This window comes from Taeniopygia guttata, chromosome 4 (assembly GCF_048771995.1).
Source record: "Taeniopygia guttata chromosome 4, bTaeGut7.mat, whole genome shotgun sequence".
Lineage (NCBI taxonomy): Eukaryota > Metazoa > Chordata > Aves > Passeriformes > Estrildidae > Taeniopygia > Taeniopygia guttata.
Window position 1 is genome coordinate 65,261,032 of NC_133028.1, and position 14,874 is coordinate 65,275,905.

Below are 14,874 nucleotides of genomic sequence, written 5' to 3' on the forward strand. Positions count from 1 at the left end.
GAAGGTCCCTGGTTCCAAGGATTTGTAGGGATCCACAAACTGTAAAGCTCAAGGGTCGCTTTAATGTGGTCTAAGGGAAGGATGTAGGATGCCCCTTGGAGCTCTCAGTGTCTCGGAAACATGATTTTTGGATCTGTGTATCCCCACAAGCAAGGTGGGGAAGGTGGGAAAGGTTCAGAGTTGCTGCTACGATCTGGGGAGGCTGTCAGGGTAATTAATGGGAGCTCTGTCTGAAACGGGCCAGTCCGGGGCACAAGGAAATAAGGCAGCGAGAAGACCAAGCTCCGAGGTCCGTGCTGGTTCAGAAAGGCGACTCAAACAAGGCGTGAACGCGGGGGCCCGTGCAGCCCCGCGCTGAGGGCTCGCCTCCAAGCCAGGACCTTTTCCGCCCGAGTTGGCGGCCGCGGAGCGGGGCCGGGACACGCTGCGGGGCCGGGAAGCGGAGCGGGGCCGGGACGCGGAGCGGGGCCGGGACACGCTGCGGACCCCGGCGGGAGGCGCGGCCGCCCCCTGCAGGGCCGCGCCAGGAGGCGCCGCGGGAGCGGGCGGGACGGAGGCGGCCCCGGGGCCGGGACAAAGCCCGGGGCGGTGGCGAGGGGCACCGCCCGTCTCCCTCCGCCCCGCACTACTTCGCCCCAGATGTCCCCGCCGCCGGAGGGGAAGGGGGACGGACCGGGGCGGGGCCGGGGCGGGCGGAGCGGGGAGCGAGGGAGGCGCCGAGCAGGGAGAGCACCGGGCGGGCTGAGGCAGCCGCGGAGCGGGGTGGCCGCGGCCCTGGCACGGCGGCGCCCGGGGGCGGGAGCCCGGGGGCCGGGCGGAGGAAGAGGAGGGGCGCGGGCAGCTGCGAGAGGAGTCTGGAGGAGCCGCCGCGCCGAGGCGGCCGCGGAGGTGAGCGGGCGGCGGGAGGAGGCCCCTGCCCGGGCGGGGCTGACACCGGCCCCGGGGCTGGGGTCCCCGCCGGGCGCGGAGCGGGTGCCCGGGCGGAGCCGGGTGTGTGCGGGGGCAGAGGCAGAGGCAGGGCTGGGGCGCTCCCCGGCCGCTCGGGGCTTTCCCCGCAGGGAGGTGGTCGCGCTGCCGGGCGGCTCCGAGCCGTGCCCGGGCGGGCGGGGCTGCGGCCGGGCTCGGTGCGCGGTGCCGGGCGCGGGGCGGTGGCGCGGGTGTCACGCCGTGACCCCGGGGCTGTCGGGCGCCGCTGCCGCGAACAAAGAAGCGTGCGGGGAGCAGCGCTGCCCTGCAACACAAACTCCCGGAACGCCCGCAGCCGGCAGGAGGAAAATGGGCTGAGGAGAGGGTTCGGTGATGAAGCCTCGCTAGGAGGAATGTTTCTAGGATGGAAGGATATATTCGGTTCTTCTCGGGAGGAAACGCAAGACTTGCTGTGGTTTTGAGGCCACTGTCATATCTGCTATATCTGCTCATTGTTTATTGTTGGGGTATTTTTTTTTTTTTTGCATGTGGCTAATCACGCTTGGTGACAACAAATTTTCTTTAAATCGTGTCTCTTGATTAATTCAACAGTATTCGGAAGAATAAGGAATAAGAGCCCTTTACTTTGGTCTTTGTTGTCTGCGTTTGCAGCTGACTGAATTATGACTTGCATGTAGGGTTAAAAGTGCTATCTCCTTTATTTCAGAGCTCTAGGGGAAGATCTTGTCTCTCCTGACATCTTGCGATTGAGATACCTGAGAACAGGTTCAGTAAGAATCAAGTTCCTGAAGAAGACACTACGAATGTATTGAAATAAGAAGCTGTAAACATTTTTTTCCCCTGTCGCTTGTACTGTATAAGAAATCGTAATGTGAAGCACTTCTCGGACACTCTCCCAGATGTATGAAGTCTGCAAAGCTTGCTGGCCAGACTGTCTGCTTTAGTCAGTGCTACTTGCCACGTTTGTGGTGTGTATATAGTACTCTGAAGAGAAATCACTTTTTTTATGAAATTCCCAGAAGGAACATTTTATTATGGACAGCTTTTTCTGTATGTATATCCAGAGAGATTAATGCCTAGAGCTGAAAGGCGTTTAGTATACACTGCAAAGTTGGCTTTCCCTCAGCTTTTCCAGATGTATTGTCTCCCCTGTACACTGGGAACACACACAACTGCCTGAGCCGCAGATGCAGCCATGGAGCTGCGTGAACTTGTGAGCCACAGCACAAGTCTCGCTGAGGGCTGGTCCCAGCCGCCGCTGCACGATGTCAGCTGAGCTGTGATTGTGCCGTGCTGGTCCCAGCACACGCACAGATGGAGTGACACCCGTCCTGCACACGAGAGGCTGCTGAGTTTTACCGGGAAGGGTGACCGCTTGCTGTCACCTCTGTCAAGTTCTGCACACACAATCGTCCTGTGCCGGGTGAACACGCCTTTCCCCGCTCCTGAGATGTTGAAGATGTGCTGCAGCTTATGACACATCCAAGAGAAGAAGCTTTATAAAATGGCTCAAACCAGCTTGCTGCAGGGAAAGCAGTTTTACTGTAGGGAGTGGGTTTTCCACAAGCTTCAGCACTGCCTCCAGGAGAAAGCGAGCTGCGGCGGCAGTGCTGCCAACAAGCCACCTCTTGTAGCGAATCCTGGGAATAACAGCGGTGTTGTCTCTGGGAAAGGAGCTGCCTGGGGTGTGTTGTTGGTAGGAGGGCCCGGCAGTGGGAAGACAGCGCTCTGCACTGAGTTACTGTGGCCAAGCTCACCTGCGAACCTACAGAGAGGCTTACATCGCCAGGCCCTGGCCTTCCATTTCTGCAGGGCCCAGGACTCTGACACGCTCTGTGTTGGAGGCTTTATTCGAGGTTTAGTCACACAGATATGCCACAGTGGACTGATCCAGGGATATGAGGACAAACTAAGAGATCCTGCTATTCAAAGTCTCTTGCAGCCCGGGGAATGTGAGAGGAACCCTGCTGAAGCGTTTAAAAGGTAAAAACAAATTTAAAAACAAACAAAAACAGCCCTGTTGAAAACAAACCCAAAATAAAACAAACAAGAAAAATCTGCTGTTTAGGTCTTCCTTCCAGTAAGCCTAAGATGCAGATAGTTTAAAACATGTTTGTTTCATGGCTTGTTATCTCTGTCAGAGCGTGCAGACTTAACATGGAAAAATCTAACTTTGTCGTTATAGCTGACATAAATAAATATTTACTTTTAAAACAATATTTATTATTAATAGTGGATTTATTTACATTTGTATGTTAGTACCCTCAGATGTGACTGGGTGTTTTGGAAAGACTTGAAAGTATTTGACTTCAGAGTGGAAAATATCTGGTCCGTGGTCTCTATGTGCCATAAAGGTAGGGCAGTTGTCCTTCACAGACCTGAAAGGGACCTTACAGGACCCTTGGAAAAGCTTCCAATAACATACTCTGTCTAAGAGGAAACTGGGCTAATGGACCCCTGGGTCTGATCCAGCACATCGGTTTTATGTTTGTCTAAAAATATGTGGTAAGAAAATGTCAATTAACTCCTTATGTTACTTCTCACAATATGCACAGATTGTGTCAAATCTTTACTGCTGCTTCTTCTGTAAGTACTTGAAAGTGTTGATGGGATGAGAAATTGATCAGAAATGGATCACCCTGCCCCCTTAAGAGGTTTGTCAGCTGTCTAAGCTGAATGGAAAAGAAACAGGCTTTTTTTACTAGTGTTCCCTAACAAGCCATAGTCTCCTGAGTATATCACTGATAATTCTGTTTCTGTGAGGATAAGGGTATATGAAAGGATAAATTACATGTGTGTAAGTGTATATCCAGAGATACTTAAAACAATGTACAGTGTTGAGCACAGCCTGTGTCAGCATGTGTCTATTGGTCCTTATTCCTTTGGGTCACAATGAAGAAAAATTCATGAAGGGTAAGGCTTGTCTTCATCAACAGAGCTTCAGATTAATGTGTTGCCAGTATAAAACTTCTCTGGAATATTGGTTAAACTGAATTTTTTTTGGTACTGTGTAGTGGTGTAACTTTTTTTGGTACTTAGGGGTTTATTGCCTGTTTCCAGTATAAAATTCCTCTCCTCTATTTTTTCTTTCCTGCCTACTAGGATTGTGGAGACAAGTACTGAGATTGAACTGTAGTGCTTGCTTTCATTGTCATGGTGGTGTAAAAGAGCCTTTTAGTTCTGATGGCTGTTATGTCCTTGCCTGCTGAATAAACAGGATGCATGTCTACATTGTTCTCAGTGTAGTGTCTTAAAACAAATAGTCTAAACCGAGACTAGTTCTGGATTTTTTGTTTGCTGCTAAGTGAATATGCAAATTCTAACAGCTATTAGGGTCCTAATTTCAGAGGTATTAAGCCCTCTTAAATTCTAATGAATAAAAACTGGGTGCAATTAAGTGTCTATAAATGGAATAGCAGAGTGGCCATCTAGCTTCAGGCAGTCTTTTAAAATCATGAAAGTGGATTAATCTGGTGCATAAGAGCCTGTTTATGTTTAAAAGTCTATTACAGGGAAATCTGACTAATTTAGTACAGACAAGTTCTCAGTAAGAGCTGGAATCCTTCCTCTCTTCTAAAAGTGATTGCCTTACTGCACAGAACAGGAGCTAGGTAAATGTCTTTAGACAAAAATGCAACCTAGAAATATAAAATATAAGACAGATTTGTTTAGACTGATTTTTATAAACACAGGGTTTAATGATGGGTTGTTTTGAGTAGGTCAGTATACACGGTTCTTGGTTTTGTACTGGAAAAATAAAATAGGCACAACATCCAGCAATAATCTTTTCCTTCTCGAATTTTGCAGCACTGATTGTGAACTCCTGTTATTACACTAAAAACACTTATGGGGTAGTACAGCAGCTTCAGTCGAGGAGATAAGGAGATTTTTCTTTTTGTCCTTCATGTATTCCCTTGCTCCCACTTATCCTGATCTCCTGCTCTCAAAAGCAGCTGTGGTGGCTGGTCTTCCTTCTCCTGTTTCAGATTTAAGGGAGATGAGGTGTTGGAGACAAGGTGCTGTGCTGGGAATATAAGTTTTCAGCACTGTGGCAGGGGACCAGGAGGTGGCTGTTGACAGCAGCACCACGAGCTTGTTCTGCTGGCTGATACAATCTCTGTCCACAAACAAGAGGCACTTGGCCACCCCCTTCCCACCATCAGACACCTCAATCATTTGTTTGATTGAACCTTTGCTAGTCTATAAACCGTGCAATGAGGGTTTTAACAAAATTATAATTTAGGATGTTGTGTGGTTTCTGAGTCTTGCCACTGAGCACTTGGATCCTCTGCTCCGGTATGTTCAGAGTTTATGTTAAGTGGAGGTTGTTGTAATGTGAAATGAGTTCTAGGAAGACTTACCAGTCAGATGATTGTACCTCTCATCGTGTAGAGGCACTGAAGAAGCACAAAGTGCTTGTCTCAGTGCTCTATCGATTTTTGCCTTATTTTAGTTTATTCAGTAAAAGAAAGATTTTTCTTTAAAGACGCTGTCAAATTTTTGCTCTGCTTTTCACAGCTGCTCCAGACCCAGCCGTGTATTCATGGCCTAAAATGGAAAGTCTTCTCTTCATAAGTGCTAAACAGGATGATACCACTCTATTTTTGTGCTAATTGTCCTGGAAATATTGAGAAAGAAAAGGTTCTTAATGTCTGATAACATGCTAGTTTATAAACAATGTAAAGTTTGTTAAAATGGTAACATATTTTCCTGAAGGATGTTTCTTAAATAGATTTTCAGCAGTCCTGATGGTCAAAGTGATACACGTGAAGCAATGACCCTCAGAGTTAGGGTATTTCTCACACTATTTAAATGGCTTCTCTGTAAAACTTCTTATGCATTTATAAGCTTTAAATGCCCTAAACATTCTTTTGGGGCAGATCTTGAAGTTTTGAAGAACCAGAAGGGCTGAATTATACAAATGCATTTAGCATTTTGAATTTGTTGCTGCACTGACAGCTGAGAGAAAGAACAGCTACTTACAGCACTTCTTATCAGGCACTCAATGTTGGAGCAGAAAGCAGCTTAAAATGTGAGGGAGAGTGCTGAATCCTCACACTCAAATTTTCAGTGAAAGTACAGCAGAAGGGAAGGAAAAGATGTTATAGACACCAGAAGTTAAGTAATTATGTGATAAACAAAGAATTTAATTCAAAAGGTCCATTAGGCTCTTCTTCCCTATTGATACGAAAAAGTTAAATTCTATATAACCCAAATTCTTTAATGCTATCTCTAGGGTTGTTTTGGTTTTGCTGCTGCAAGTTTATGCTTCCAGTGATTTGGTAGGAACACAGGCAGATACCACTTATCCAAGGCCATGAGGGCATAGAGCAGCTCTGATACAAGCTGTGGGTAATGCTGAAATTTGTGTAAACCAGGCTGTAGAAAGGCATTTCCCTTATGTTCCTGGTTTATGTTTTCCAGACAGAGGAGATGACATTAAACACCTTCAGACAGTAGGGTAAAGCACATAATTCCCATGTGTTGTGCTGCAGTTGGGAGTCTTGGTGGGAGGCAGAGCTTGCTTCATTCACAGCTCAGAGTGTCTGTCACTAGAAGTGTGGGCATGGTTTACCCTGCAGAGTTGATTCTTTTTTGTAGCCATTGCTCTTGAGTTTGAAAGATAGCCAAGACCAAAGCTCCTGGGATAGAGAATTTAGAGGTAGAAGGTATTAAATAACATCATGTTTTTAAAGTTCCACCAAACTCGCCTTTAGTGTGTGTTGGTCTGGTACAAACTTAAACCAAACTTTGAATTTTGCTTGGGTGTGTTGCTGCAATTAATAAATCACCACAAAAAGGTGAATTTTCACATCTCCCAGCAGGCTGGTGCAGGTGGAGCTGCTCTGCTCTTGCTCATAGGTGAAGTTTCTTTCCAGCTTCTGGGTATCTTTTCAAGGAACTTCAAATCTTGTGGACTTTTCACATCCTTATTTCTCACATACTGAATTTTAGTCAATGGTGTCCAAGTGTTTTTTAGCTTGTGAAATATCATAGCATTTTATTACTAAAGTATTTCTCAGACAACTGTGTTAATATAAGAGGATCTGAGTGACTTTTGTCGGGAAAAAGAATGAAGCTATGAGTTCAGATTTCCACTTACTGCATTGCTAAAGTTGCATTCCCATGCAAGGAGATGTCCCTGATCAGCAGAGACCCAAATCCCCCAGATATTTAAAAGAAATAAAGCCAAAAAACCAAACCAGAAAGAGCTGCCGAACAAATCTATTCCTCTTTAAGGACTTCATAGACATTGTCTCAAGCTGATGTTAAATCCTTTTTACCAAAAGTGAATATAGGGAAGCTGTACCCCAGAACTTAAGAATTTTATTTTTTTTTTGATGTCAACATCAAAAGATGTTCATTTTCTTTCTGTTTCCTCCAGAAAAGACACCAGATTCTATGCATGGTGGTGCTAAATTCAGTGCAGTGGTTCCTTTTGTGCAGATTCCCAGACTATCAGAGCTTTTCTTGTTTCTAACTCCTCATCTCTGTGTGCACAGCAGATTTGCCTTGTGATTTAACGTGGCCAATAATGTTAAGTGATGTAAAAGGCCAAACAGATTTATAGTTCTGTAGAATATGCAAATACCTGTAGACTTGAGTGTAAGAGGTGTGAGAGGTCATGTAAGGTTCTCTGTTGACTGCAAGTTTGAAGCAGGGGTTTATTTTGTTTAAATTCGAAAGCCCTGTATGAGTTGTGTGAGTCACTCCCTTGGACAGCGTTGAAGTGCAGCAAGGCTTGTGCCAATTGCTGTAATCTATGTAAAGTTCCTTCTGCCTACTTGGAGAACTCCAAAGGATTGAGCCTCTGGTGTTTTGTCTTTGGCAATGTAATGGAAACCTCATAAAGGGCAGAATTCAGAGGAAAAACCTCTGAGTTTCAGCCAGAGCTAGCAAGCATTTCCTTCCCCCAGCCCTTCACCTGTACTGCCTTTCCACGTTACTATGTTATTTATCTTTTTCCTCCCTCTTCCCTCAAGAGTGGTGTATCATCAGAAATTTGCAAATTGTAGGTTGATAGAGTTTTTACTCCTATCTAAATGAAATGGGGCAACAAGCTTTATTTCAAGTTCTGGTTTCTTTGTCTGACAATGTAGAAAACCAGTGGTTTGTTCAGCAAACCTTCTGTGACTTTTATCCAGGGACTTTCAGTCTGCAGTACTGAAATGCATTTTTCCTGCTTAGATGAAGGAAAAGATTTAGACACTGAGTTGTAAACGATGACAGATGAAGTGTGAAGAAGCTGTTCATTTTTAGAACTCCTTGTACCATCTTTGAAGTCAGTAATATAATTAAAATTATAATGGATTGTGTAGGCTTTATTGAGCAATTAACTAGTGAGCTTTTTGCTGGTTTGGAGTAGCCTATTCTTAATTGCAAAAATCTGAGTGCATTTTTGGAGTAAATTTGAGATGAATTAGGAGTATCCTGACTCTAATGGGTTTTGATATTGCACCCTACAAACTTGGGGAGTTTTCCTTGCTAGTGAATTAACCACGGTATGTGCTTCTACTGCAGTTTGCAGCACCCGAATTCCAAGACTGCTGTGAAGGGGTGAGAGGCATGACTGGACACAGTTAAAGATGCCTCAGCTTGGGCTGCTGGAAAGCCAAAAGCTGCTGGGATTTCTATCAGTTTACTCTAGAAGACATTAGTAATTCAGATTAATCTTTCATAGATGATAAATGACTCAGATTTTCTCACCCAGGTCTCAGACTGTCTGGGAGTGATCTACTTCTTTTTTCTCTCATCTACTTCCTTCTGGGAAGGGCTGCTACAGAGCCTTTCCCTCTGCTTCAAGAGCTTCAGTACAATCCTGGGAGCTGTAGCTCTCCAGTGGTTGCAGGAAAGGTGTGAGGATATAGATTTTGTCAGACTCTCTTAATTTTGTAGAGCTATAAATGGTAGAAACAAAGACAAGGACTAACTGTATCATGCTCCATGCAAAGAAGGATCTGAATGCATAAAAAAAATAATTTACAAGATCTTTTATAGAAGTAACTTGTTAAAGCTCTAGTGTTTTTCTTACACATTTACCACATGTAAAGTTCAAATGTGCAACTGACTGATTTCAGCCTTGAGAAGGTTGGAAGGGGAGCTCAGAAAAATCAAGTCCAGCATCTCCTTCACAAGACAGAAAAAACTGAAGATGCTGGCTTCATCTGCTTTTATGCTTCACAGTTCTTCTAGGAAAAAAAAAATCCATATGTTACCCTGAGTTGGTTTCTTCTTGCTATAATCTTAAGTTTTTTACTACTTAGGGTGTTCTCCAGAGATATGGAGAATATATTCTTTCTTTCATTTTTGGGACAGCACTTTGTCTTTAAATACAGCTTTATTGTGTTTAATCTCAGCCTGAAATTCAACAATTCATTTTGTTAGTGTGTCCTCAGAGGTCACACCTAAGAATGTGGCATTAAAAAATCCCTTACCTAAATAAAAAGGTTTGGTTTCTAAAGGGATTTTTTTTTAACCAATGTTTTAGCTGTGTAAATAGACATCATTCTACTTTGGTACTTTCCCAGATTTTTGTCCATTCCTACGTCATTCACTTATGCTTGACTAGAATCCTGAAGCTCGTTGCACCCTAGCTCAGAAGAGCTTGATCTGGTAGAAGATTGAATTCTCCTTTTAGTAGGAGTTTTCAGTTGAGAACTATCTCATTACAGTTAAAATCAAATTGGTTTGTTTATCTGTGATTTATTTAATACTCAACAATGATGGAGGCAAGGTACAACTGAAAATCATACCAATTTACGGGTGAGATGAGAAACTATTTCTGTAAGAGCATGCCACGAGAGGGTTAAAAAGAACCTGCCAACTCAGCCTGTCTTTCCAGTGGGGTTGCAGAAGGTAAATTTGCTTTTGTGAGAGCATCTTGACTCTGCTGGAGCTTCTGGGTATTTATGTGCCACTGGGCCTTTAGAGTTTTAACTGGTGCTGGGTTTCATAGGAAGCTCTGTGTTCTGGTGCTCTCCACACCAGTAGAACCGTTGAGCATTGCCTGAAGCTTAAGTACTTTGTGGTATGTTTCTCTTTAGGCTTTTCCCCTAAATCTGCGGAGTTAACGGGTCACATAGCAGCAGTCAGTGTTTCTGCAAGAGCAAGCTGTACGTTCCTCTTTCATTGTATGGAAGCACAGCCTACAGACTGAACATAATACCGTTTAAGGTTTTAACCTTTTCAGATTAAATTACCATAAGAAAGTTTCCCCGAGGCATTTTAATAATGACAACTTACATAGACCTTTTTGTCTTCTACTTCTATAGGCATTAACATTTTGGCTTTAATCAATGTGGCTCAGACTTAAACCTTACAGGTTTTCCTATAAGCTGTTTAGTTAGATGGACCTCCATAGCAATTCTTACTTGTTAATTATTTCCCTTCCCTTCAGTTTTCTGTGCACATGTTCATAGCTTGTGCAAGGGTTTAGGTTTCTTTTACTGTCTTCTTTTTCAATCAAAAAAAAAAAAAAAAAGGATTTGGTGGATTGTGAAGTAGAAAGGATGTAGTGTGTCTTGTATACTGGGAGAAGATAATATTGAAATACTGCCTCCTGAAAGCCATGACTTGAAGAGGTTTCAGTTTCTTGTGTGTGATGATGAGTACAATACACTGGGAATGGTGAGAAATCTTCAGTCTTTGTCCAGGAGTAGGAGTGTTTTCAATAGTTAATGCAAAGACATTTTGTGATTGAAGAATGACTGACGAAAAAGAAATAATTAGGCCAAAAAGGCAAGAAAATAATTACATTGACCCAAGGGTTGAGTTGTACAGAGGTGTTCAAAGGTATTGCAGAGGAGGTGCTGGAAAGAGTGGAGGTGGGTCGATTCCTGGTCTGCTTGTTGATATCAAAATGTGAGAAGATAGCATGAAAAAAGGAACTGAAAATGAGATAATGAAAAGAAGGCAACTGGGAAAATTTGCATAATGAAGGAATAAAATGGGCAAAACAATTGCTATCAAATTCCTCTCTCTGTCGTGTTTGCAGATACCTTCACACAGAGCGAGGGCCGTGCAGGCAGGTAGAAGGCTGTCAGACTTTTGGGCTCAGTTGTGGATGCTGCTGTTTAAATTGATGGGAGTGAGAGGAAGGATGGAATAAAGGATCATATGTGAGTGGACTTTGAGTCCACAGACCACCAGCAGTGTCTTTTCCTTGGGGTTTTTTCTTTGTCATGTCCTAGTAAGAGGTGGTAGTGCTTATGTGAAGAAGGGGAGGTGGGTGCCTGGCTGTGCATAAGATTCAAGTTATGTGCTACAGATCTGTGGTATCTTAGAACATGAGAGAAGGAAGGGGCCCTGGCAGCACCTTATTTAAGGTTATTTGCAGCATCATGGACTTGTCCTGGAAGAAAGAGAGCACTGTTCACAAGTTCTAGGTTGGTTAAGGAAGATACCAGCAGTGTAGACATGACAGTAACAGGCAGGTAGGAATGAACCTCAGGAGGAAGAACTGTTCAGAATGGAATTACAGCATGATCTCCGTCTTAGAGCAGTTAATTAACAAGTCTTGGTTTAACTACATCAGCTCACCTGCAGCGACAGTGAGCATGAAACACTAAGCTGTCTATCCTTTTTCTACATTTTCCTGGAGCAGAATTCAGCAGGACGTTAGAAAAAAAGCTCAGTTTGTAGGTAAAGTGAAGCTGATCCATGATAAGAGAAACAGCGTCCTGTAGGATTTTGGATTACCCTAAATGATCACAGTCTTAATAGATGGAAACTTCAGCAGTCAACAGCACCACACCAAATCATTCTGTGTTTCTATACTTCTTTTTGTTAATACCTTATTTAATTTTAAATTGTAGTAAACAATTTGTGTACGAATAATTGGCCAGGAAGAAGAGGAAGTTGTAGTTTCTGTCACTTATTCTGTTGTAGCTAAGGCTAATAAATATGAGGCTACAAAAGCAGTTTCAAAGCTAAATACAACAGTGCAGCAAGATTATAGAATCAGGTCTATACAGTGCAAACCTAACCGTGTTTTTTGAGAGTAAATTATGGTGACATTACAGAAAGTATCATTTGGAGTTTTGCAGGCAAAACAGAAAAACTGTATCTGCTTGGGGCTGGGGATAAAAAAACCCAAACCACAAGGTAACTGATAAGGCCCCAAAGTGGTGCATGAGGAACATATGCTGTGAATCGTGCTTTGGGGAGTAGGGGAGAATAATTTTGAATGGGACACAGGAAAGCTGCTCAATCTGTTGCCTCTTCAACCAAGTGCAATAAACATTAGGATTGTCCGTTCTACTAAGATGGAAAATAAGATGGATAAAGATATGTGCTAACAAACAGTAGGAGAGCTGTCTTGAGTGTGCTTGACTAGGAAGGTAAATTCTCAACAGCTTTTCATCTGGTATTTGTGCAGAGGATTTTCTCAAAATGAGGTTGGACAGTATAATCCTGCAATCAGTTCAGCAGTGAAAGTGTGAGGTGCTTTATGATGGTGTGCAAGACATGACACAGGCAGGTGTGGAACAGCTTGATTAGGGAATGATCAAGATTTTGAAATGTCAGCTGTTGTTTAGCCTGGTTCTTCCAGGCTGGCAGTTCAAGAGCTCCCTGTTCTGAAGGAGCAGCTTACTGCTGAAACAGCCACTACAGCTCTTCTTCCTGCTTCCCAATCAGTAATGGTGGGTTTTTTCCCCTTTGGAACACATAGGACAAATTTAATTAATTTGGGGGCTGTCAGACTGAACTGCAGTAATGATGGTGGCTCTTTTATTGTGTGTATTAATCGGCTGTATTCTCTTTTATGATCATGGAATAATAGAACATAGTAAACAAGCATATAGCCTGACAACAGGCACACAATTGAATTTATTCAGTGCAGTTTTCTACCTGCCTCATCTGGGAGTTTTTAGGTTTCTTTTTGTGCTTAGCATTTCTCTCATGCCAGCAAATACAATCATATACCTGGAAAGAAATATCTGTTCCTTCAGTTGCATTTATGCACTGCATAAATAGAAACAGAGAAAATAAAGGGATTTTTGACGGTCTCCAAAATGTAGAAGAATACCTACAAATTCAAATGCCTGTAAAGTTACAAGAATTTCAATTCCATTGTGTATTAATGTGTTCAGATGACACAGCTTATAGAAGTTACATTTTTGTTTAACAAAGAAATATTAGTTTTTGCTACAACTAGGGAATCAGGTAGTTAATAAGGAAAGCTGAAAAGACTGAATGTATGGGTGTATATATATTTTTCACTTGCTGTACCTTTGATTTCATAAATGATTTAAAACTAACCTTGTGATTTTGATACATTCTGTTGCATATCTAAACTTGTTCATTTTCTTATTGTGGTGCCCCACTCATACATGTTGCATTTCAACCACAGGCTTTTGAATATTTCAAAGTAATTTATTATCCTAACTTTACATGTATGCAAAATAAGGCAAGGTATAGGCAATTCTCTCATTTCTACTGATGATAGTTTTCAGTAAGTCTGATTTGATGCTTTCATCTCATGCATTTGATCCAAAGTGTATGTTCTTTGACACCTCCTACTTTTTTTTAAAAAGAGGGAGATGGATTTGCAGGAAAAAATACCGTTGAGAACTTAACTGATTGCTTAATAGAAAGAAAAAGATTGATTTTTGACCCTAAATAAAGAGCTTTAAAGCAAAACCTGGTGGATGATAAATTCCAGGAATAAATCTAAATAACAGCAACTTAGACTACAGCTCAAAAACTGGGGATGGAGGGGGAGGGGAAATAGGTTTAGTCATGTAGGTCATGAGACAGACAAGAAGATAAGTCAGGGAGTAATCAAATGCCGTAGGTGTCTTTATACTAATGGAAAAAAGGTAAGGGGTGAACAAGCAGAACTGGAAATTTTAGTGTACAGTCAAGACTGAGTTCAGTGCTCTAAAAGATCTGTCAGGATAACTTGTATAACAGGTATGTGTTTCAAAAAAAGTAGCTTGTTTTGTGCATAATATGCTTGTAGTTCCAGAATAAAGTAAAGAAATTAAAGCCACTGGAAAATCTGAACAAAATACATATGTCACATGTGGTGATAGCCCTACACGTGGGATTTTACTTCAAGGTTTTTTGGTAAGCCTGATCTTCCAAGGACTGTAAATCGAACTACCTACCAACTACCTATCAGACTATATTGTGTGTCTGAGTAACTAAGAGAGATACCCTCACCTCAAAACCGTGTCTTTTGTAAAATTACAAGTGCTTTACCCTACCAAAACAGCAAACTCAAGTAAGCTAAGCTGCTTTATGATAACAAGTGTTGTCATCCATGGCATATAATTTGGATGATAATGCCTGCAGAGTTAAAAACTTGAATAACAAAATAGGAGATAAACATCAGCTGGGAGGGCATGATACAAGGAGTCTGCCAGTGGCCATGCTCCTGATGTCAAAGAGGAAACAATAGCTAGTAGGGAGACATAAATTAGCTTTAGTCAGATTGGAAAAAATCAGCTGAGGTAGTGAAAGAAATCTTTTGGATATAGTGACTATGAAATGATCTTAAATCCATGTGTTAAGTTAATGGTTGGACTCAAAGGTCTTTTCCACCCTAAATGATTCTGTGATTCTTTCCTTAGAAGGAGAGGAAGAAGAAAGACAAACTAAAAAAGATGGAAATGTTCACCATCTCAGAGGATTTGTGAGTAAGATCTGATGAAGATAAGTATAATGAAAGAAAGGAATTGGCTGGGAAGAGCACTGAGGTCTTAAAGCACTGTATTAAATGTCTGATTCAGTGAAACTGAGCTCCTCGTTGCTCACATGTTGAACTCTAGCAGGAAGGTGGCAGAAAGAAAGTAGAACGGTCACTAAATGTGAAAGAGTGATGTAAAAATGAGAGCCAGACTGCAAGTTCAACAAGGTGTGTTGATCATATTCCCGTCAGGTATGTTTCACAAGAAGTAACTCCATATGTTAGCATAAAAAAGACAATATCCACCAAGTTAT

At 42.6% G+C, this 14,874-nt stretch overlaps 1 protein-coding gene across 1 annotated transcript in view; it reads left to right on the plus strand.

Annotated features, from left to right (window-relative positions):
• Window positions 1-743: 743 nt before the first annotated feature.
• The window catches only part of ANKRD50 (ankyrin repeat domain containing 50), a 39,474-nt gene continuing 25,343 nt past the window's right edge, over window positions 744-14,874 (plus strand). Inside the window, exons 1-2 of the mRNA XM_030271989.4 lie at window positions 744-888; window positions 1,634-2,910. Coding sequence (XP_030127849.4) covers window positions 2,432-2,910 — 479 coding nt within the window. The 5' untranslated portion in view covers window positions 744-888; window positions 1,634-2,431. The remainder of the gene's footprint in view (window positions 889-1,633; window positions 2,911-14,874) is intronic.